The 24008-nt window shown below is 41.2% G+C and overlaps 1 protein-coding gene across 5 annotated transcripts in view; it reads right to left on the bottom strand.

Moving 5' to 3' along the window:
* Positions 1-370: 370 nt before the first annotated feature.
* ZFP1 (ZFP1 zinc finger protein) overlaps positions 371-24008 on the bottom strand; it is a 45056-nt gene continuing 21418 nt past the window's right edge. For 2 of the 5 annotated variants that reach the window (XM_074406407.1, XM_074406400.1), the window contains exons 2-4: positions 16350-16407; positions 6316-6400; positions 371-3606 (exon numbers count right to left, since the gene is read on the bottom strand). In XM_074406407.1, coding sequence (XP_074262508.1) covers positions 2525-3606; positions 6316-6400; positions 16350-16364 — 1182 coding nt within the window. In that variant the 5' untranslated portion in view covers positions 16365-16407 and the 3' untranslated portion in view covers positions 371-2524. Of the gene's footprint in view, positions 3607-6315; positions 9870-16349; positions 16408-24008 lie in introns of those variants that run through there. The other 3 variants (XM_039463557.2, XM_003939908.3, XM_010350619.3) reach the window with 2 other exon arrangements.

The raw sequence follows: 24008 nt of genomic DNA, 5'->3' as shown, positions 1-24008 counted from the left end.
CTGAAGAGACTCTCTTTTGTCGGGCACAGTGGCTCACGCCTGTAATCCCACCACTTTGGGAGGCTGAGGTGGGCGGATCACAAGGTCCGGAGTTCAAGACCAGCCTGACCAATATGCTGAAACCCCCTCTCTACTAAAAATACAGAAATTAGCTGGGCATGGTGGCACATGCCTGTAATCCCAGCTACTCAGGAGGTTGAGGCAGGAGAATCACTTGAACCCAGGAGGTGGAGGTTGCAGTGAGCTGAGATCGCACCACTGCACTCCAGCCTGGGCAACAGAGCAAGACTCTGTCTTAATTAAAAACAAAAACAACTCTTTTTAAAAAAAAAAAAAAATCTATTTTTTCTGTCTCCTACAGCAGAGACCTTTTCCCAACATTTTAGCTCTCACTGGGCTCTCAAACACCATCTCTGGTTCCTGGTACTGCTGTCTCCAGATACCTTACCATCCGCAGTATCTTCCCTTAATCCTCCTCTCATTCTCCAAGTCATCCTTTCATATGGGCCTAATTCCGTTTACTATTAGAGCCCTCACTGATACAGCCGGTGAGGTCCACAGGTTAAAAGGAAGGAATTCTATTCACTAGGCCCATAAAATCATATACAAAGACACATATATAAATGTTTATCTTTATTTTACAAAATTTGCTACACACAAACACACACACTCTCTCTCTCTCACTCATTCTCTCCTCTCCCTTCTCCCCTCTCGCTTTCCTCATTTGACCTAGAGGAGTATGGAGTTTGCTCCCACACATTCTTCTCAAGGAAATACCATTCAGCCATGGTATGTTTTTTTACCATAATTTATTCATCCATTCCCTTACTGATTTTTTTTTTTTTTTTTTTTTTGGTCCTTACCAAAAAATACAATATGCATTAGTAAACATAATCTTAAGTACTGGCACTTTTTTTCCTTAGGGATAGATTCCCAGGAGATTCCTAGGTTGAAGAGTATATAAATATTAAAACAGAAAGTCACATTGTTTTCCAAGGAGGCTGTAACAATTTACATTTCTAATAGCAGCGTCTGAAAATAACTTTTCCCCCTGCTTCTTTGTGAGTAGGTAAGATGAAAACTTAGACAAAAACTTACTGGGCTATGGATGTTTGGTTTAAGTTTGTTCAGAAAATCACTCAAATTCATATATTGTCACAGCACATCAATGACTTCCAAAAATAATCTTTAAAAGCCAGTTTTTGGTTGCCATTTATAATTCCCAATACATGACTTGGGATTGACAGGGAAAGGCTGAACTTGAAAATCTGAAATCAAGTCTATAATAGCATTTAAATTATTAAAAAAAAAATTCTTGTTAATATATGGAGAGACCACTGAAAAACCTGACTTTAATAAAGTGTAAACATGTAAAGGAAAGGTAATAACTTACACTAAGTCATGTTCCAATGGGAAATGTTTTAGGTTGGCAATAGCGAAACTCAAGGAAGTAGAAATACCTCCTTTAAACAACAAAATACTGTAACAATTCATTTCTAAAGGGGGTTATACACATGAAAAATTTAGAAAGCAATGAAACAGTTGATGTTATTTAAAATAATTTTTTCTGTAAAGTCTCTGAAATGTAACATTTGTGAACTATAGAAGCATCCTACCATTTCTGCTAGACAATTTATGAATTAAGGAAAGACAAAAACAGGTGGTTTCTGTAACACAGTATTTTGGTAATAGACATGCATCTGTATGCAGATATCCCACTGGAAAATAGGAGCATAATGAATGGGAATATTGTCTTTACATGGCAAACTCTTACTCCGTGGTGCATACTGAGTAGTACAGCCCACGTCTGCCTCCTTCATGCTATAGATCAATTATTTCACATTTGCATATTTGTGTAAATAATGCTTCTAGAAAATCTTTAGCAAACCCAAAGCAGGTAAAACTGCAACACTGTCTTCTGTTTCGTAAGAGAGCAGCTCAAGAACAATGTTCATACCAATTTACATATGCCAGCAAGCAGTAGGGAAAGACATAGGTTCCATGCCACTTTAAATCTGTTACACATTTCATGTGGAATACATACTGGATTGTAGAGATACTGAAAAACACATGTGATGTTTAGTATGGAAAATCTTGTTATGTCCTAATTACTGCAGAGGACAAGAATTTCAATTCCCAGTGATTATGCTAAATTTACATGTGCAGATCTAAAACATACAACTTGTTTAGTGGCATACCCACATATTACCACTAAATTCATAAGATACTGTTTGTGTATCTCTTATGCTGCTGTCTACAATACTCAATTCATTCAAGATTTTAAATAGGTCATTGTAGTACAACTGGGTATGGCTATTTACAACTGGATGTATTCTTCAAGCTGGGTATCACATGTAACTTCCAGTATAATGTTCTCATGGGATCCTATTTTTCACACATTTTTGAGTTGAGAGATTGCATGTCAGTATGAATTCCCATGTTCCCTCAGTATTTTCATGAGTATTTTCACCCACGTGAAGAGTTCTGGCAGGAAGGTTTTCCACAGTACAACCTGGTTGGAATTTCAGGGTTTATCCCCCATATGAACTCGCTGATGGACACTGAGTCGGGACTTCCTGCTAAAGGCCTTCCCACATTCAGAACACTCATATGGCTTCTCACCTGTGTGGATTCGCAAATGTAATCGAAGAGTTGACCTCTGGCTGAAAGTTTTGCCACATTCAGTACATTCATAGGGTTTCTCTCCTGTATGAGTTCTCATGTGTATAATGAGTTGTGAGTTCTGGATAAAGGATTTTCCACATTCACTGCACTCATAGCGTTTCTCCCCTGTGTGAATCTTCTGATGTATGATAAGGTTTGACTTCTTGAAGAAGGTTTTTGCACATTCGTTACACTCATAGGGTCGCTCTCCTGTATGAATTCTCTGGTGTGTGGTAAGTTCAAACTTTTGGGCAAATGTCTTTCCACATTCACTGCATTCATAGGGCTTCTTCTCCATATGTGCTCTCTGATGCACAATGAGGTTTGACTGGTGGGTGAAAGCTTTTCCACATTCAGGACATTCAAAGGGTTTCTCCCCAGTGTGAATTCTCTGATGTTTGATGAGGTTGGCCTTATGGGAGAAGGTTTTCTTACATACATTACATTCATACGGTTTTTCTCCGGTATGTATTCTCTTATGACTAATGAGGAGTGACTTAAAGGAGAAAGCTTTGTCACAGTATGTACAAATGAAAGGTTGAACCAAATTTTTTATTTTCTGATGTTTAAAAATGGCTGATTTATGATTGAGGGCTTTTCCACTTTTATTGTATTCAGAATATCCTACTCCAGGGTGGGTTTTCTCTTGCTTCAGGTAGAGAAGTGCTTTTCCAAATTCATTACACTCATCAGTTTGCTTTCTTGCATAACTTCTATTACTACTAAGCAAGTCTGAATTATATTTCAAGGTTTTTTCATATAAGTCATATTTATAGGGTACTTGTCTTAAAGAAACAAAGTCTGTGTTCAGATTAAGTGTTTTTCCAAAGAGATCACCTCTTTCCTCCATTGGGGTTTGGTTCTTAAGAATTAGAAATTGCCTTGGCTGCTGCTCTGGATTCCTGTGGTCTCTCTCCATCTGGTCGTCAGCCTTCCACACCTCTAGGATAGAGCACAATGAAAAGAACCTTGTCAGCCTCTGCTGTAATGTTACAGAATGGGAAGTCTTCACAGGTGTTCTCTCACAGGGCTGACTCTTAAGTTTGGGACCGAGTCTCCCAATATTAAAAAATTCCCAGGCTGGGTGCAGTGGCTCACACCTGTAATCCTAGGACTCTGGGAGGCTGAGGCGGGCGGGCGGGGGTCACAAGGTCAGGAGATAGAGACCATCCTGGCTAACATGGTGAAATCCAGTCTCTACTAAAAGTATAAAAATTAGCTGGGTGTGGTGGCACATGCCTATAATCCCAGCTACTCAGGAGACTGAGGCAGGAGAATCACTTGAACCCAGGAGGGGGAGGTTGCAGTGAGCCGGGATTCTGCCACTGCACTCCAGCCTAGACAACAGAGCGAGACTCTCTCAAAAAAAAAAAAAAAAAAAAAAAAAAATTACCAGCGCAAATGTTTCCTTTCAAACTTGGAAAGAGAAAGACAATAGCTTGTGGTTTAAAAACCAAACCAAACCAAATGAATACAAGTAGCACTGCCAGATGACAAAATAAACTGAGTAGAGCAGGTAAAGTAAGACAGAAAACACAACACAAATAATATGAGAAGGCTGGCAATTCCAGGGATGGAGATTCACAGTGCCCTTAAGGATGCGGTACAGTTAGCAGAGACCAAGAAAGTAAGTAGATGAGGGAGTTAAGGGAAAATCCTAGGCAGATCTCTAGAGTAATAGTACGATTTGCTAAACTCAGACTACTATGGTAGAACCAGCACCACTCTGCATGCTTCTAAGCTTTTCCCCCTTTTTTCTTCTGTTCATCTTTACCAAAATGATTTCCAGAAAGCAGCACTTATGAGGTTTGCAGTGACAACCATAGCAGAGCTCTAAATCTCTAAGTCATACTTGAAAATGGTTGGCAAAATCCAGAAATACATATTCTCTAAGAAATACACAACCCTGATAACAGATCATTGACTGTTGCTGGTTTTATTGCTTTTTTTCCTACTGAAGTTGTTGAGACAGTGAACGTTTTTTTTTTTTTTTTTTTTTTTTGAGACGGAATTTCGCTCTGGTTACCCAGGCTGGAGTGCAATGGCACGATCTCGGCTCACCGCAACCTCCGCCTCCTGGGTTCAGGCAATTCTCCTGCCTCAGCCTCCTGAGTAGCTGGGATTACAGGCACGCGCCACCATGCCCAGCTAATTTTTTGTATTTTTAGTAGAGACGGGGTTTCACCATGTTGACCAGGATGGTCTCGATCTCTTGACCTCGTGATCCGCCCGCCTCGGCCTCCCAAAGTGCTGGGATTACAGGCTTGAGCCACCGCGCCCGGCAGTGAACGTGTTTTCACTATCATATCCTATTATTTATTTTGTGATAGGGTCTCCCTCTGTTGCCCAAGCTAGAGTGCAGTGGCACAATCATAGCTCACTGCAGCCTTGACCTCCTAGGCTCAAGGGATCCTCTCAACATTATAGGCATGAGCCACCAGGCCCAGCCTACTTTTATGTGTTCAGAATCTTAAGGATCCAGTTATACAGACTCATTAAAAAGTCACACAACAGATACTGGCAAGGCTAAGATACACACATTGGCTGGAATTTAAATTAGTTCAACCACTGTGGAAAACAGTCCGAAGATTTCTCAAAATTCAGAACTACCCTTTGACCCAGCAATCCCATTACTGGGTATATGTCCAAAAGAAAGTCATCTAACCAGGAACGGTGGTTCATGCCTGTAATCCCAGCACTTTGGGAGGCTAAGGCAGGAGGAACACTTGAGGTCAGGAGTTCTTTTGTTTTTCAGATGGAGTCTCTGTTGCCCAGGCTGGAGTGCAATGGCATGATCTTGGCTTACAGCAACCTCTGCCTCCTGGGTTGCTGGGATTACAGGCACATGCCACCATGCCCAGCTTATTTTGTATTTTCAGTAGAGATGGGGTTTCACCATGTTGGTCATGCTGGTCTTGAACTCCTGACTTCAGGTGAGCCGGCCGCCTTGGCCTCCTAGAGGGCTAGAATTACAGCACAAGTCACCATGCCCGGCCTGAGGTTAGGAATTCTACAGAGAACTTGTCTTTACAAAAGTAAAAAATAATTAGCAGGTCATGGTGGTGTGTGTCTGTGGTCTCAGCTACTCAAGGCTAAGGTGCAAAGAGTATAAGAGGCAAATATCTGTAAGGTTAAACAGGGGAAAAAAAGGTATGCAAGGAGAGGTGGATATTTGGAGGTATGATTCAGAGACTTGAGGTACAGAGCATCTGTCCTCAGCTACGTTTAAGGGTTAAGGATTTGAAAAACAGTTAACTGAAAAGTATTTCAAAGGTACTGAGCTGCTCATAATCCCCTGGATATTCATTCCCCTGGCTTCTAATTCTCCCTTTCTCCTGTCATATTTCCCCTAAAACGTTCTGAATTGACAACTCTATGCTACCCAAAACTCTCCTCATTGCTCCAACTTGAAAATCACATATGGTTTTACAGAAATTTACTAATGAGACATAGCTCCTAACTACTTGGACTTCAAAAGCCTTGAAAGAAAAGGAGATAGAGCTTCAAAGGCTGCACAATCTCACAGGTTTAACACCTGAAGACTTAGGCCAAAAACATTTAGTAATTTGGAAGTTCATAATTTCTGGTCTCTGAGACAGGACATTAACACCTCTAGGCAAACAGTGAGCTGTACCTGAAAACTGTCCTTACCCACTGAAAGTAAGTTGCTGTAATTCTCCAGCATCACATCCATGTATAGGATCCTCTGAGAGGGGTCCAGTTGCTCCCATTCCTCCTGGGTAAAGTCCACAGTCACATCCGTGAATGAAACTGATCCCTGAAAGGGCACATTGTTACTCATCCTAAGACGATCATTTGGTATAGAAAGAATAGATGAAAACCTTACAAGTCATTCACCATGAAAATTAACACCAGCGATTCATATTGTTCACTGCTTTGTTCACTTCTTCCAAAATACATTTTTATGAACAGCTGAGATTCATTCAGATTCCCCTATAGCTCTGGCACTGTCCCATTTGATAGGTTCTCAAAACACTGTTGGTCAGGTCAAGTAGCTCATGCTTGTAACTCCAGTACTTTGGAAGGTTGAGGTGGGCGGATCACCTGAGGTTAGGAGTTCGAGACCACCCTGGCCAACGTGGTGAAATCCTGCCTCTACTAAAAATACAAAAATGTCGACAGACGTGGTGGCATATGCCTGTAGTCCCAGTTACTTAGGGGGCTGAGGCAGGACAACTGCTTCAATTCGGGAGGCAGAGGCTGCAGTGAGCTGAGACTGTACCACTGTACTCCAGCCTGTGCAATAGAGTAAAATTCTGTCTCAAAAAATAAATGGCTGTTTCTGCTCTCAAGATCTATACTGTGTACCAAGCACATTAGATATTCAGTGTTAACAGTGTGGTAATAAAGCTCACATAGGCATTATTTCTGTGATATTGAAGAGTTAACTTTGCCACTTAAAGGCAGAAAATAAACTTCGAACTACAAAATACCAGGTACAAGTAAGGATTTCCATCCCTTCATCCCCTCCCTGTTCAATCCATAAAAGTGGTAGAAAAAATTTTTTTAAAATAGATGGTTGGATTCAGGACAGACACAGCTGAAGAAATGATTAGTCAAAAGATGTCAGTAAATATCTGGACTGCAATGCAGAATGTACATTAAAGAGCCTAAAAGACAAGCTAAAATGGTCTAATACAATTGCAGCAGGAGTCCCAGGAGGAGGGGCAAAATGCAGTGGAAACAGTATTTGAAGAGATAATAGCTGAGAATTTCCCAACATAGCTCACACCAGGCTATAGTTTTAAACTCCACCAAGCCCAAGTATGCTAAGTGCATAAAATTAAAAAAAAAAAAAACACTCCAGCATATAACAAAACTGATTTAAAACCTCAGAGGAGGCCAGGTCCAGTGGCTCACGCCTGTAATCCCTGCACTTTGGGAGGCAGAGGAGGGCAGATCACAAGGTCAGGAGTTCAAAGTCAATGTGGTAAAAACACATGTCTCTAAAAATACAAAAAATTAGCTGGATGTGGTGGTGAGCGGCTGTAATCCCACTACTTGGGAGGCTGAGGCAGGAGAATTGCTTGAACCTGGGAGGTGGAGGTTACAGTGAGCAGAGATTGATCGCCCCACTGCACTCTAGCTCAGGCAACAGCAAGATTCTGTCTTGGAAAAAAGCGGTACTGCCTTCGGAGGCACAAAAAACCTGACAGCTGATTTCTCAACACAGACAAACAATGGAGATCAGAAGACAAATCTTCAAAGCGCTAAAAATACCTAGAATGAGTTGACAAACTTTTTCTATAAAGGGTCAAGTAAATCATTTTTTTTTTCAGGCTACATGTAGTCTCTGCTAAAACTAACCAACTTGGCTCTGATACCACAAAAACAAGCACAGGCAACATGTCAACAAATAGGCGTGGCTGCGTTCTAATAAAATTTGATTTATGGAAACTAAAATTTGAGTTTCATATTTTCACAGCATAACAGTACTCTTGGTATTTCCCCCCCAACCATTAAAACCTGTTCTTAGCTTGTGGATCATAAAAAAATAAGGTGGCAGCCCATTAGGACAGTGTGCCAGAGTTTGATACCCCTGACCTAGAACAATGACTAGTACATAGCAGATGTCGTGCGTTAGGCATTGTTAATACTGTTAAAAGATGTACCAAACCCGAAATTAAGCTCAGCAAGAATCAGATGTGCAAAAAGAGCAACGGCAAACCAGAAAATCATTAAAACTATGCAAATATGGAAAGGAAGTATTAAACTAATTTTTGGGTGTCATCAACTTAAAAGTTGTGGCAGGAAGAAGGTGCCATGTTTGGAAGAAATATTAAATTTTGTTTAAAATAGGCACATACTGAAAAAGTAATACAAACTTTGAAAAGGGTGGAAATGTATATATTATGACAGACAAGCAGAGAAGGAAAAACAGATAAACTCAGTAATCAAAATCTACACAGGATATATGTCGGTTAAAAGACTAAGATCTTCAGGGTTTTAAAAACCTATATGTAATTTTTACAAGAGGCAAACTTCAATGACCCAGCTATGATATAAATAACAAAGCCTGAAAACGCCACAGAAAGCTATCACAGGAGCATCAGTAATTAAACAGAATTTTTTAAAAAAATGCACATAACATAACCACAAATTCCAAATAATCCTGTTCATGAATATAAAAGTACCTAAAGCATGGGTGTACACCCAGAGAAACCATACTGGTTATCTCCATGATACAAAGACAGGCTTTAAGAATAAAATTTGAGGCCAGGCACGGTGGCTCAAGCCTGTAATCCCAGCACTTTGGGAGGCCAAGGCGGGTGGATCACGAGGTCAAGAGGTCGAGACCATCCTGGTCAACATGGTGAAACCCCGTCTCTACTAAAAATACAAAAAATTAGCTGGGCATGGTGGCGTGTGCCTGTAATCCCAGCTACTCAGGAGGCTGAGGCAGGAGAATTGCCTGAACCCAGGAGGCTGAGGTTGCGGTGAGCCGAGATCGCGCCATTGCACTCCAGCCTGGGTAACAAGAGCGAAACTCCGTCTCAAAAAAAAAATTAGCCAGACATAGTGGCACATGTCTGTGGACCCAGCTCCTTAAAACGGCTGGGGTGGGAGGGTTGCCTGAGCCCAGGAGGTCATTACTACAGTGTACTGTGAGCATGCCACTACACTCCAGCCTGGGGGTAACAAAGACCCTGTCTTAAAAAAAAAAAGAAAGAAAAACAAGAAATAATGAGGCCAGGCATGTGGTGCTAAAATCCCTGCAGGTTGGGAGGCTAAGGTGGGTGAATTGGTTGAGCCCAGGAATTGGAGACCAGCCTGGACAACACAGCGAAACTCCATCTCTACAAAAAATACAAAAATCAGCTTGACACAACGGCATGCGCCTGTAGTCTCAGCTATTAAGGAGGCTGAAGTGGGAGGATCACTTGAGCCCAGGATCACTGAAGTGGGAGGATCACTTGCAGTGAATGGAGATCAAGGCACTGCACTCTAGTATGGGTAAGGCCTTAGAGCAAGACCATCTCAGAAGAAGAAGAAAAAAAGGACAAGACAAAAACAATCAAGAGATAAGCCAAAAGAAGCAGATGTACAGATGACCTATATATTAGTTAACCCATAAACACTTGAGATGAACTATAAAGTCATATGCAAAACATTACAGGAGTGGTCAGTAAAGATTATAAGCTGTAATCTCTACAGCAACCACTTTAAAAAAAGACAAAAGGGAAAATAAATCACAAATAATAAATCAATTAAAAGATAGAAATAGACCAGGCATGGTAGCTCACGCCTATAATCCTAGCACTTTGGGAGGCTTAAGCCGGGGGAATACTTGAGGCCAGAAGTTCAAAACCAGCCTAGGCAACATAGCAAGATCCTATCAGTACAAAAAAAAAAAAATTAACTGGTACAGGCCTGTACTCTCAAGCTACTCAGGAGTGGGGATGGGGCAGGGTGCTGCTGAAGCCCAGGAGGTTGAGGCTGCAATGAGCCAAGATCACATCACTGCACTCCAGCACTCCAGCCTGGGCGAGAAAGAGAAATCCTGTCTCAAAAAAAAAAAAAAAAAAAAAAAAGGCAGAAATAGGCTGGATCAAGGAGGTTGAGACTGCAGTGAGCTGTGTTCATGCCACTAAACTCCAGCCTGGACAACAGAGGAAGATCCTATCTCAGAAAAAGAAGAGAAGGCCGGGCATGGTGGCTCACGCCTGTAATCCCAGCACTTTGGGAGGCCAAGGCGGGTAGATCACGAGGTCAAGAGATCGAGACCATCCTGGTCAACATGGTGAAACCCCGTCTCTACTAAAAATACAAAAAATTAGCTGGGCATGGTGGCGCATGCCTGTAATCCCAGCTACTCAGGAGGTTGAGGCAGGAGAATTGCGTGAACCCAGGAGGTGGAGGTTGCGGTGAGCTGAGATCGCGCCATTGCACTCCAGCCTGGGTAACAAGAGTGAAACTCCGTCTAAAAAAAAAAAGAAAAAGAAGAGAAACAGGCTGGATCAAAACCACGACCAAACTACATGCTGTTTGGTGGAAATATACTATAAATACATGAACATAAATAGGTTGAACCAAAAGGAAATATATACCATAACACTAATTATTTAAAAAGTAGGTATGGGCCAGGCATGGTGGTTCACATTTGTAATCCCAGCACTTTGGAAGGCCAACATAGGCAGATCCCTTGAGCCTAGGAGTTTGAGACCAGCCTGGGCAACATGGCAAGATCCCAACTCCATCAAAAAGAAAAATAGAAAAATCCCCTGGGCATGGTGATGGGCACCTATAGTACCAACTACTGGGAAGATCACTTGAGCCCAGGAGGTGAAGGCTGCTATGAGCCAAGATTAAGCTACTGTACTCCTGCCTGGGTAACAGAGCTGATCTGGTCTCAAAAAAAAAAAAAAAAAAAGTTAGGTGTGGCTTTATTAATATCAGAAAAGGAATATTATCAGAGATAAACAGGGGCATTCCAAAATGATAAAAAGGTAAATCCACCAGGAAAACAGAATCACATGTGTGCACACAACCATAACCATAAATGCAGTGACTAACATGGCTTCAAATTATATCAAGAAAAACTGACAGAATGAAAGTGAGGAATGGACAAATCCACAATGTTCATACCTAGCTATCAATCAAATACCAGAACAGAATGAGGGCCAGGCAAAGTGGCTGTAATCCCAGCATTTTGGGAGGCTGAGGAGGATGTATCACTTGAGGCCAGGAGTTCAAGACCAGCCTGACTAACAGGGCAAAACCCTATCTCTACTAAAAATAAAAAATTAGTCAGGTGTGGGGGCACACACTTGTAATCCCAGCTACTCAGGAGGCTGAGGCAGGAGAACTGCTTGAACCTGGATGGCAGAGGTTGCAGTATGCTGAGATCATGCCACTGCATTCCAGCCTGGGCAACAGAATGAGACTCTGTCTCAAAAAAAAAAAAAAGACATTTTCAGAAATTCAGCCTAAAAAATGTATCTCTCACAAACCCTTTCTCAAGCAGCTACTGAAGCATGTACTTTAATAAAACAACAGTAATCCAGAAAAGACAGAGTCATGAGAAGCAGCAAACCATCAACATGAGAGCATGGAACGAAATCCCCAGGAGGAGTGGGAAGGAGACGGCAGGATGGTGCTGATTCTCTACTAACCCAAACTGTTTGTAATACAGACTGAAACACAGTGATTCAAAAGCTAGCATTTTGAGAGTTCGTCATCAACAAGATACCTGGGGCCACTGTACCAACTTTTTATTAAACTGAGAGCAGAATGCCTGGGTTAGCCTGTTAGCCTGGCCCAGATTCTTATCTGTACTTTGTCTGGCTTATCTTGAACATGTTCTGATGACATCTGTCTTTCCCCTCCACACCAAACTGCCTTGGATCACATGAAGACACTCATTTCATGTCACAGAAGTGTTCTGCTGTAATCTACTGAGAGGTGGCAGTTCACCAGTGAACCAAGATGCAGAAAATACATAGCATCCCACTCCCTCTAATTATATAGTCCTATCAAAATTAAATACCTAGTCTACACTCTGACCCTGTCACATGGCCAAACTGTGCTGAGCCCTATGCTTCTCATGACCTTGCCAATGACTTTCACAAACAGGACTTCCGTAAACTCTCAGGAAAGCCGAAGCCAGGCTCTACCCAGAAATTCAATTCAGCTAATCTTCTCCTCGGAGCCTTTGTTCAACAGTAGCAAAATTCATTTCTTTCTTTCTTTCTTTCTTTTTTTTTTTTTTTTCCTGAGATGGAGTTTTGCTCTTCTTGCCCAGGCTGGTATATAATGGCCCAATCTCAGCTCATGGCAACCTCTACCTCCCGGGTTCAAGTGATTCTCCTGTTGCAGCCTACTGAGTAGCTGGGATTACATGTGCCTGCCACCACACTCGGCTAATTTTTTGTATTTAGTAGAGACTACGTTTCCCTATGTTGGCCAGGCTGGTCTAGATCTCTAGACCTCAAGTGATCCACGCACCTCGGCCCCCCAAAGTGCTATGATTACAGGCATTAGCCACCAAGCCTGGCTCTAACAGTAGCCAAATTTCTAGAGCTCATTTGCACTGCTAAATTTGCTTGGAGTTGCCACGTTGCTCCCAGTAAGGCTGTATCATTCTATGCTACCTCCACCAACACATGAGTGGTTTCATTTCTTCTTAGCTAACACTAGCTAGTATAATTTAAAAATAAATGATAACCAGGCCGGGCGCAGTGGCTCAAGCCTGTAATCCCAGCACTTTGGGAGGCCGAGGCAGGTGGATCATGAGGTCAAGAGATTGAGACCATCCTGGTCAACATGGTGAAACCCCGTGTCTACTAAAAATACAAAAAATTAGCTGGGCATGGTGGTGTGTGCCTGTAGTCCCAGCTACTCAGGAGGTTGAGGCAGGAGAATTGCCTGAACCCAGGAGGCGGAGGTTGTGGTGAGCCGAGATCGCGCCATTGCACTCCAGCCTGGATAACAAGAGCAAAACTCCGTCTCAAAAAAAAATATTAAAAAAAAAAAATGATAACCTAAGTCTTGACAAAGGGCCCACAGGTGCATCTTTTAGATCTCATACGTCTGAAAGGAAAAAACCCTCGACCAATCAGACAAAGGATTATGCAAACCAATACAATATTAATTCCAGTTATAGTTTATCAACTATATTTTATATTAAGAAAATATGTAAGCAGCCGGGCGCGGTGGCTCACGCCTATAATCCTAGCTAACACTTTGGGAGGCCGAGGTGGGTGGATCACTTGACGTCATGAGTTCAGGACCAGCCTGGCCATCATAGTGAAACACCATCTTTTAAAAAAAAAAAAAAAAAAAAAATATATATATATATATATATATATAGTATTCCAATTATAGTTTATCAACTAAATTTTATATTGAGTAAAAAATATATAAGCAGCAAAGTCTTTAAGAAAAGCAAGGGAACGCCGGGCGCAGTGGCTCAAGCCTGTAATCCCAGCACTTTGGGAGGCCGAGGCAGGTGGATCACGAGGTCAAGAGATCGAGACCATCCCGGTCAACATGGTAAAACCCCGTCTCTACTAAAAATACAAAAAATTAGCCGGGCATGGTGGCGCGTGCCTGTAATCCCAGCTACTCAGGAGGCTGAGGCAGGAGAATTGCCTGAACCCAGGAGGCGGAGGTTGCGGTGAGCCGAGATGGCGCCATTGCACTCCAGCCTGGGTAACGAGAGCGACACTCCGTCTCAAAAAAAAAAAAAAAAAAAAAAAAGATTGGGAATAAAAGAATGCACAAACTCCGTATGCTCTGATTTGAAAATACTTCAAATATATGTTACTGATTTAAAAAACACATAATTGGGCTGGGCACAGTGGCTCACACCTGTAATCCCAGCACTTTGGGGGACCAAGGTGGACATGGATTGCCTGAGCTCCGGAGTTTGAGACCAACCTGAACGAAAGGGTGAAACTCCATCTCTGCAAAAAAAAATACAAAAAATTAGCTGGGCATGGTGGCATGTTGCCTGTAGTCCCAGCTACTTGGGATGGGGGTGGGGGAGTGCTTACGCAGGAGGATTGCTTGAGTCCAGGAAGTTGAGACTGCAGTGAGCCATGTTCACACTACTGCACTCCCGCTTAGGTGACAGAGCTAGACCCTGTCTCAGAAACAAACCAAAATTATATAATTAAGAGACTGAAACACAAATCATAACCAGGCACAGTGGCTCGCGCTTGTAATCCCAGCACTTTGGGGAGCCGAGGCAGGTGGATCTCTTGAGCCTAGGAGTTTCAGACCAGCCTGACCAACATGATGAAATGCTGTCTCTACTCAAAATACAAAAATTAGCCAGTCATGGTGGTGCACACCTATAAACCCAGCTACTTGGGAAGCTGAGGCAGGAGAATTGCTTGAACCCGGGAAGCAGAGGTTGCAGTGAGCTGAAATCACGCTACTACACTCCAGCCTGGGCAGCAGAGCAAGATTGTGTCTCAAAAAATAAAAAATAAAACAATAAATGAATAAAATGGCTAAAATCCAGAACACAAAATGCTGGCGAGGATGTGAAGCCATAGGAATTCTCATTCATTGCTGGTGGAAATGTATAACAGTAAGCCACGTGGAAGAGAGTTTGGCAGTTTCTTACAAAATTAATTATATTCCTAGTATATGATCCAGGAGCCTTGGTATTTATCCAAATGAGCTGAAAACATGCCCCTAAAAAACCTGCACACAGATGTTTATAACAGCTTTATTTATAATTGCCAAAACTTGGAAGCAATTAAGTTTATCTGTTCCTTCAATATGTGAATGGATAAACAAACCATGGTACATCACATCATGACACATTACTCGGTACTAAGAAGAAATGAGCTATCAAGCCAAGAAAAGATGGAGAAAACTTAAATGTATGTTTCTTTTTTTTTTTTTTTGAGACGGAGTTTCACTCTTGTTACCCAGGCTGAGTGCAATGGCGTGATCTCGGCTCACCACAACCTCCGCCTCCTGGGTTCAGGCAATTCTCCTGCCTCAGCCTCCTGAGTAGCTGGGATTACAGGCACACGTCACCATGCCCAGCTAATTTTTTGTATTTTTAGTAGAGACGGGGTTTCACCATGTTGACCAGGATAGTCTCGGTCTCTTGACCTCATGATCCACCCGCCTCGGCCTCCCAGAGTGCTGGGATTACAGGCGTGAGCCACCGCGCCTGGCCTTAAATGCATATTTCTAAGGGAAGGAAACCAATCTGAAAAGGCTACCTACAACATGAATCCAACTATATGACATTCTGGAAAAGATACAACTAGGGAGATGAGACAGTAGAAAGATCAGTGGGTGTTAGGGACTTAGGGAGATAAAGCGGGGGTGCATAGGCAGGACACGGAATTTTCAGGGCAGTGAACCTATTCTATACAACACCATACCGACGAATACGTGTCATTATACATTGGTCAAAACACTTAGAATGTACACAAAGAGCGATCTCTACTGTAAACTACATGCTTTAAAGTATCAATATTGGCTCATCAACTGTAACAATACACACATTAATGCATACATTAATAACGGGAAACTGGGGGTAGAGGTTGGGAATGAGGGGGTATATGGGAACATACTGCATTTCCCAATTTTTCTGTAAACCCAAAAATGCTCTAAAAAATTATATATATTAATTAAAGCAGAACACATATAAACAGAACAATATGATTAATATCCTATCTTATGTTTGTGCCTTTATTTGTACTTGTGTAAATATGTGCAAATAGCTCTGGAAAGCTACACAAGAAAGTAATGACAGTGGTACCTGCTTGGGGTGGGGGAATTTAAATAGTGACTGACATACTGACTGCATTCTCTGGGATTAGGCTGATCTGACTGGAAAAACCAAATACATGCAATAATCTTCTGCACTTGCACTGAGGAATGCTACATGAAACAACCACAGATAAAGTGATAACCCTTTCAAAATTGGTTGTTTCTGGGGGTGCGATCCGAAACACTATATGAAGGCTCATAAAATGTATTCAGACCTAATGTACAGAACCAAAGAATTGGTATTCATAACCAATGCAAGACATTTAATAACTCAATTTACTTTTTGGCTGCAGGTATTGATCAGTTATTCTTACTATGTTTCCCTTGCATTTTACTCATTCACACTTTTCTATTTCATTTTCTGGGTCCTTATAAACTTCCTTAAATGCAATGAAAAGCAAAATGGGGAATAAACAACTTACCTGGGATTTATTCATTTTCTGCAGATTTTGGTAAAGGCAGAGAACTATGAAGGCAAAACTGGAAGAGAGAAAAAAGGAAAGCATTGTTATTAAAGGTCTGATCTGCCATACAATTCCTAGAATGACTTGTTTAGAAATCCCTAGAGACCACCTGGGAAAATACCACCTCCTGGGATAGTCCCTTTGCCTCTTCATAAAGGGCAGAAAAGATCATACTAGCAGCACCTATCTTCAATGTAACATTAGCAGACACCCATAAAGGCAAAACAAAGATAATCCATTATTAAAAGAGGCAAAACAATCAACAGAATCCTTGACTGCTGAAATTATCAGACAGGGAATTTAACACAATTATGATTCATATACTAAAGGCTTTACTAGAAAAGGTGGACCACATGAATGAACAAATAGAGAATTCCAGCAAAGATGGAAACTACAAGAAAAAAATCAAGTGGAAATGCTAAGAAAGGAAAGTACAGTAACAGAGATGATCATTCAGCAGGCTGATTAGTAGACAAAAGAGCTAAGACATGTTTCAGTAAACTTGAAGACAGGTCAAAAGAAATTACCGCTGGGCGCAGTGGCTCAAGCCTGTAATCTCAGCACTTTGGGAGGACAAGGCGGGTGGATCACGAGGTCAAGAGATCAAGACCATCCTGGTCAACATGGTGAAACCCTGTCTCTACTAAAAATACAAAAAATGGCCGGGCATGGTGGCTCAAGCCTGTAATCCCAGCACATTGGGAGGCCGAGGCGGGTGGATCACGAGGTCAAGAGATGGAGACCATCCCGGTCAATATAGTGAAACCCCGTCTCTACTAAAAATACAAAAAATTAGCTGGGCATGGTGGCACGTGCCTGTAATCCCAGCTACTCAGGAGGCTGAGACAGGAGAATTGCCTGAACCCAGGAGGCGGAGGTTGTGGTGAGCCAAGATCGCGCCATTGCACTCCAGCCTGGGTAACAAGAGCGAAACTGTGTCTCAAAGGAAAAAAAAAGAAAAAAAAGATACAAAAAATTAGCTGGGCGTGGTGGCGCATGCCTGTAATCCCAGCTACTCAGGAGGCTGAGGCAGGAGAATTGCCTGAACCCAGGAGGCGGAGGTTTCGGTGAGCCGAGATTGTGCCATTGCACTCCAGCCTCGGTAACAAGAGTGAAACTCCATCTCAAAAAAAAAGAAAGAAAGAAAGAAAGAAATTACCCAAACTGAAACACAAAGAGAAACAGAGGAAAAAAATGAAAGGACAGAGCATCCAAGGGCTGTGAGACAATATCAAATGGTCTAATAAACATGTAACTCAAATTCCAAGAGGAGAAAAGAAGTATTTGAAAACATAACAGGCAAGAATTTTCCAAAAATAATAATATCAACCACAGGTCTAAAAAGCACAGACAGGCTGGGCGCGGTGGCTCACGCCTGTGATCCCAGCACTTTGGGAGGCCGAGGCGGGTGGATCACGAGGTCGAGAGATCGAGACCATCCTGGTCAATATAGTGAAACCCCGTCTCTACTAAAAATACAAAAAATTAGCTGGGCATGGTGGCATGTGCCTGTAATCCCAGCTACTCGGGAGGCTGAGGCAGGAGAATTGCCTGAACCCAGGAGGTGGAGGTTGCGGTGAGCCGAGATCATGCCATTGAACTCCAGCCTGGGTAACGAGAGCGAAACTCTGTCTCAAAAAATAAATAAATAAAAAATAAATAAATAAATAAAAAGCACAGACAATTTATCCAAACAGGGAAAATATAAAAAACTAAATTCAAACATGGACACACTGTATCCAAACAACTGAAAACCAAAGTCAAAGTCTTCAAGGTAGCCAGAGGAAAAAAGGCATATTATAGATACAAAAATCAAGATAATGAATCATAGCCAACTTCTCATGAGAAACTATATAAGCTAGAAAACAAAGCAGTGACATCCTTAAAAGTGCTTTAAGAGCAACAAAAATGCAACTAAAGCAAGAGAACTATTAACTCCTAATTCTATACTCAACAAAAATATCTTTCAAAAATGACAGTGAAATAAAAAACCTTTTCAAACAAAAAAACATAGCAAATTCATTATCAGTAGATCTATACAAGAAGAAATGTTTAATGAAGTTCTTTAAATAGAAGAAATATATCAAAAATCTGAATCTACACAAATAAATGAAAATTTCTTGAGAATGCTTAAAAGGAGGATAAATATAATAGAGACTTTTTCTTGCTTTTAATCACTGTAAAAGATTACCTAAAGCAAGAATAGTAGCAACGTTTTGTGGCTTTACAGCATGTGTCAATATGCTGTAAATGTACGACAACAGTAACACAGAAGACGGGAGGATGAAATTGGGAGTATACTGATGTAAGTATACCTACATAAAACAGTATGATAATCTTTAAAGTTTCAATAAACTTTAGGGCAACAATCAAAAACTTTGAATGTTTACAAATACAGAGTAAGACAACAGTGGAGATAAAATGTAATTATAAAAAGGACCCACTTAAGCCAAAAGTAGAAAAAAAGAAAAACAGAAACAAAGACCAAATGAGAAAAATAGGAAAAAAAAACCCAGCAAGATGGTAGATTTTGATACAACTATATCAATAAATTGGTATAAACACACCAATTAAATGATAGAGGTCAACTTACACGAAAAAATAAAAACAAGACGAAACCATGTGCTATCTATAAGCAGTTTTGTTTTAAATATAAAAACATAGCCTCATTTAAATTAAAAGGATGATCAGTTGTAGGAGTCAGGAAATTAAAAAAAAAGATAAATGAAAAAAGAGGGTCAGGCACAGTAGCTCATGCCTGTAATCCCAGAACTTTGAGAGGCAAAGGTGGGTGTTTGAGCCCAGGGGTTTGAGACAAGCCTAGGCAGTATGGCAAAACCTCATCTCTACAAAAAATACAGAAAATCAGAGTGTGGCGGTGCATACCTGGAGTCCTAGCTACTCAGGAGGCTGAGACAAAAGGATCAGGGTGCACACCTGGAGTCCTAGCTACTCTGGAGGTTGAGACAAAAGACCTCGAATCTTAGCTACTAGGGAGGCTAAGGCAAAAGGTTTGAGGTTGCAGTCAGCTGTGACTGAACAAGTGCACACCAGCTTGGGCAACAGAGAGACCCTGTCTCAATCAATCAAGGAAGATTCTACTATCAACAGCCCAGCATTTATTCACATACACATGGAACAGTTACCCAGACAGATCATCATATCCTTGAACTTAAATCACATCAGGCGTGGCACAGTGGTTCCCACCAGTAAAGCCCTTTTGGAGGCCAAGGCCAGCAGATCACTGAGACCAGGAGTTTGAGACCAGCCTGGCCAACAAGGTAAAACCCTGTCTCTACTAAAACAAAAGGAAACAAAAATACAAAAACAAACCACAATAAATTTAAAAGAATTGAAATTTGTAACATAGTATTCTGACCAAATCAGAATTAAACTATAAATCAATAATATAAAAAGATCTGGAGAATCTCCAAAGACATGGAAATTAGGCAATACAATCTGAATAACTAAAGGGTAAAAAATGAAGTCATCCAAGATGGCTGACCAGTAGCAGCTCGGGATTGTAGCTCCCAGTGAAAGCGCAAAGAACGAGAGGACGCCACACCTTTACATGAATTCTTGTTGCTCAGGCACCAGGAGATTCCCAGCGGAGGAGCCCCACGTTGCCAGCGCGACTCTTGTGACCGGCGAGGCGGTTTTGCCGGCGCCTTGGAGCGTCGGTTCTTGGTGCAGAATCAGAAAAGCACTATTAATCTTAACGCCACTGATTTGGTCGGCGCAGTGGGCTGCTCAGATTTCGTCGCTGAGAATCAGTAAGTCGGACGTCCACTCAGAAAACCAATTACAAAGACGGTAAATACAAAGACCACAGATGGATAAATCTACAACGAAGGGAAGAAAACAGCCAAAAAAGGCTGAGAATACCCAAGATCAGAACGCCTCTCCCTCAGCGGAGGATCATAGTTCCTCATCAGCAACGGAACAAGGCTTGATGGAGAACGAGGGTGTTCCAATTACAGAAGCAGGCTTCAAAATGTGGATAATGAGAAACTTCTGTGAATTAAAAGAACTTGTTTTAAACCAATCCAAAGAAACTAAGAACTTTGAAAAAAGATTTGACGAAATGTTAACAAGAATACACAATTTAGAGAGGAGTATAAGTGAATTGATGGAGCTGAAAAACACAATACGAGAACTTCGTGAAGTATGCACAAGTTTTAACAGCCGAATTGATCAAACAGAAGAAAGGATATCAGAGGTCGAAGACCAACTCAGTGAAATAAAACAAGAAGACAAGATTAGAGAAAAAAGGATAAAAAGGAATGAGCAAAGTCTCCAAGAAATATGGGACTATGTGAAAAGACCTAATCTACGCTTGATAGGTGTACCTGAATGTGACGAAGAGAATGAATCCAAGCTGGAAAATACGCTTCAGGACATTATACAGGAAAATTTTCCCAACCTAGTAAGGCAGGATAATATTCAACTCCAGGTAATACAGAGAACACCACAGAGATATTCCTCAAAAAGAGCACATAATCGTCAGATTCACCAGGGTTGAAATGAAGGAGAAAATACTAAGGGCAGCCAGAGAGAAAGGTCAGGTTATCCACAAAGGGAAGCGTATCGGACTTACAGCAGATCTCTCAGCAGAAACCCTACAAGCCAGAAGAGAGTGGGGACCAATATTCAACATCCTTAAAGAAAAGAACTTTCAACCCAGAATTTCACATCCAGCCAAACTAAGTTTCACAAGTGAAGGAAAAATAAAGTTTTTTGTGAATAAGCAAGCACTCAGAGATTTCATCACCACCAGGCCTGCTTTACAAGAGCTTCTGAAAGAACCACTACACATAGAAAGGAACAAACAGTATCAGCCTTTCTAAAAAAATACCAAAAAGAGCATTAATATAATGAAGAATTTACATCAACTAATGGGCAAAATAGCCAGCTAATATTAAATGGCAGTATTAAACTCACATATATTATTATTAATTCTAAATTTAAATTGACTAAATCCCCCAATCCAAAGACAGACAGGCAATTTGAATAAAAAACTAAAACCCATCAGTATGCTGCATCCAAACCCATCTCACATTCAAGTATACACAAAGACTCAAAACAAGGGATGGAGAAGGATTTACCAACCAACCAGAGAGCTAAAATAAATAAATAAAAAGCAGAAGTTACAATTAAGCAACAAAGATCAAAAGAAGCAAAGAAGGACATTATATAATGATAAAAGGATCAATGCAACAACAAGAAGAGCTAAAGATCCTAAATATATACGCACCCAATACAGGAATACGTAGATCAGTACCACATCATATCAACTTAGAAGTTTAAACGAAATGTTGGTTGGCTCCTTGTTTGTTATTCTCTTCCCTCATTTTCTTTTATATCTCCATTATTAAGGACAATTATGGGCATACCCATATTTAGATTGCATTCTAGCCCGGGCAATAAAGCAATACCCCCATCCTCTCTCCCTCTTCCTCTTTCTTCCTCTTCTTTATTCTTTTTCTTATTTAAAAAAAAAAAAAAAAGAAGTCACAAAAGAAGTTAAAAAAAAAAAAGAACTGAATGGTAATGAAAATACAACATAAAGGCTGGGCACGGTGGTTCACGCCTATGATCCCAAAACTTTGGAAGGCCAAGGTGGGTGGATCACTCAAGGTCAAGAGTTGAGGACCAGCCTGGCCAACAGGGTGAAACCCCCATCTCCACTAAACATACAAAAATTAGCCGGGCTTGGTGGTGGGTGCCTGGAATCCCAGCTACTCAGGAGGCTCAGGTGGGAAAATTGCTTGAAATGGGGAGGTAGAGTTTACAGTGAGTAGAGATTGCGCCACTGTACTCTGGCCTGGGTAACAGAGCGAGACTCTGTCTCAAAAGAATAAAAAAAAAAAAAAAAAAGCTGGAGTCGGTGGCTCACACCTATAATACCAGCACTTTGGGAGGCCGAGGTGGGGGCATCACGAGGTCAAGAGATCGAGACAATGCTGGCCAACACGGTGAAACCCCATCTCTACTAAAAATACAAAAATTAGCTAGGCATGGTGGGGCATGCCTGTAATCCCAGCTACTTGGGAGGGTGAAGCAGGAGAATCGCTTGAACCTGGGAGGTGAAGGCTGCAGTAAGCCGAGATTGCACCACTGCACTCCAGCCTGGTGACAGAGACTCCATCTCAAAAAAAAAAAAAAAAAAAAAGGAAATACATAAAAATTTGAGTGATGTAGCTAAAGTAGTATTTAGAGGAACAGTTACATTAATAAATTGTTACTTTTAGAAAAGAAAGGTTTCAGTTGGGTATGGTGGAATGCACTTGTAGTCCCAACTACTTGAGAGGCTAAGGAGGGGGGATCGATTAAGCCCAGGAGATCAGTGCTAAAGGAAGCTGTGTTCACGCCACTGTACTCCAGCCTGGGTCACGGAGCAAAACTGTCTCCAAAATAAAAAAAAAAGCAAGAAAAAAAAAAGGAAGAAGAGAGGAGGAAGGAGGAGAAAGGAGGAGGAGGAGAAGAGGAAGAAGAATTTCAATTAATTGCCTCAGCTTCCATCTTATAAAATCAGAAAGGAAAAAAAAACAGGGAATTAAACCCAAAGCAAGCATATGGAAGGAAATCATGAAGAGCAGAAATCACTAAAACTGAAAACAGGCAAGCAATTGAGAAATGTAATAAAACCAAAAGCTGGTTATTTGAAAAGATCAATAATGCTGAGAAACTGCTAGGCAAACTGGCCAAGAAAACAAAAAGGATACACAGTAACCAATGTCTAGAGTGATTCAGGAGGCCCTATTACAAATACTAGACATTACAAAGGGTGAATCTTTTGATAATAAAAATAGATACTAGCTCAACTAATCAAGAATAAATAGGTGGGGGAGAAATCCCAAATACACAAAATAAGTGGGAAATACCAACACATAGAAGGGAAAAAAATAATAGTAAAGAGATTCTATCTCTATTAGCAGTAAAACACTACACAATTATTAAAAACATATATATTTTACCAAGATTATAAAATGTTGCTGAGGGTGAAAAACCAAAAAGGTCTGAAACAAATGGTAAGGCGTATGAGAAGACCCATAAAGGTGTCAGTTCCCCCTAATTTAACCTAACCACTAACCAGATCACATTAAAAATATCAACACTTTTTTTTAATACAATTGCTCCTCAAGTACAGTCATGAATCACATAATGACAGAGATAGGTTCTGAGAAATGTGTCATTATGCAATTTCAATTTCGTTATTGTGTTAAGATCAGAGTGTGCTAACACAGATGTCGGTATAGACCACTACACACCTAGCCATACACCTATTGCTCCTAGGCTACAAATCTGAGCAGCTTGTTACTGTACTGAATACTGTAGGAAGCTGTACCACAATGGCAACTATTTGTGTATTTAAACATAGAAAAGGTAGAATCGGCCGGACACCGTGGCTCACGCCTGTAATCCCAGCACACTGGAGGCCAAGGCAAGAGGATCGCTTGAGCCCAGGAGCTTGAGACCAGCCTGGGAAACCTACTGAGACCTCCTCTCTACCAAAAATTTAAAAAATTAGCTGGGCATGGTGGTGGGCATGGTGGCAGGCACTAGCAGTCTCAGCTACTCGGGAGGCTGAGGTGGGAGGATCCCTTGAACCCTGGA

Source organism: Saimiri boliviensis, chromosome 1 (assembly GCF_048565385.1).
Source record: "Saimiri boliviensis isolate mSaiBol1 chromosome 1, mSaiBol1.pri, whole genome shotgun sequence".
NCBI classification, from domain to species: Eukaryota; Metazoa; Chordata; class Mammalia; order Primates; family Cebidae; genus Saimiri; species Saimiri boliviensis.
The sequence above is the reverse complement of the archived record's forward strand: the minus strand, read 5'-3'. Positions and strand labels throughout refer to the sequence as shown.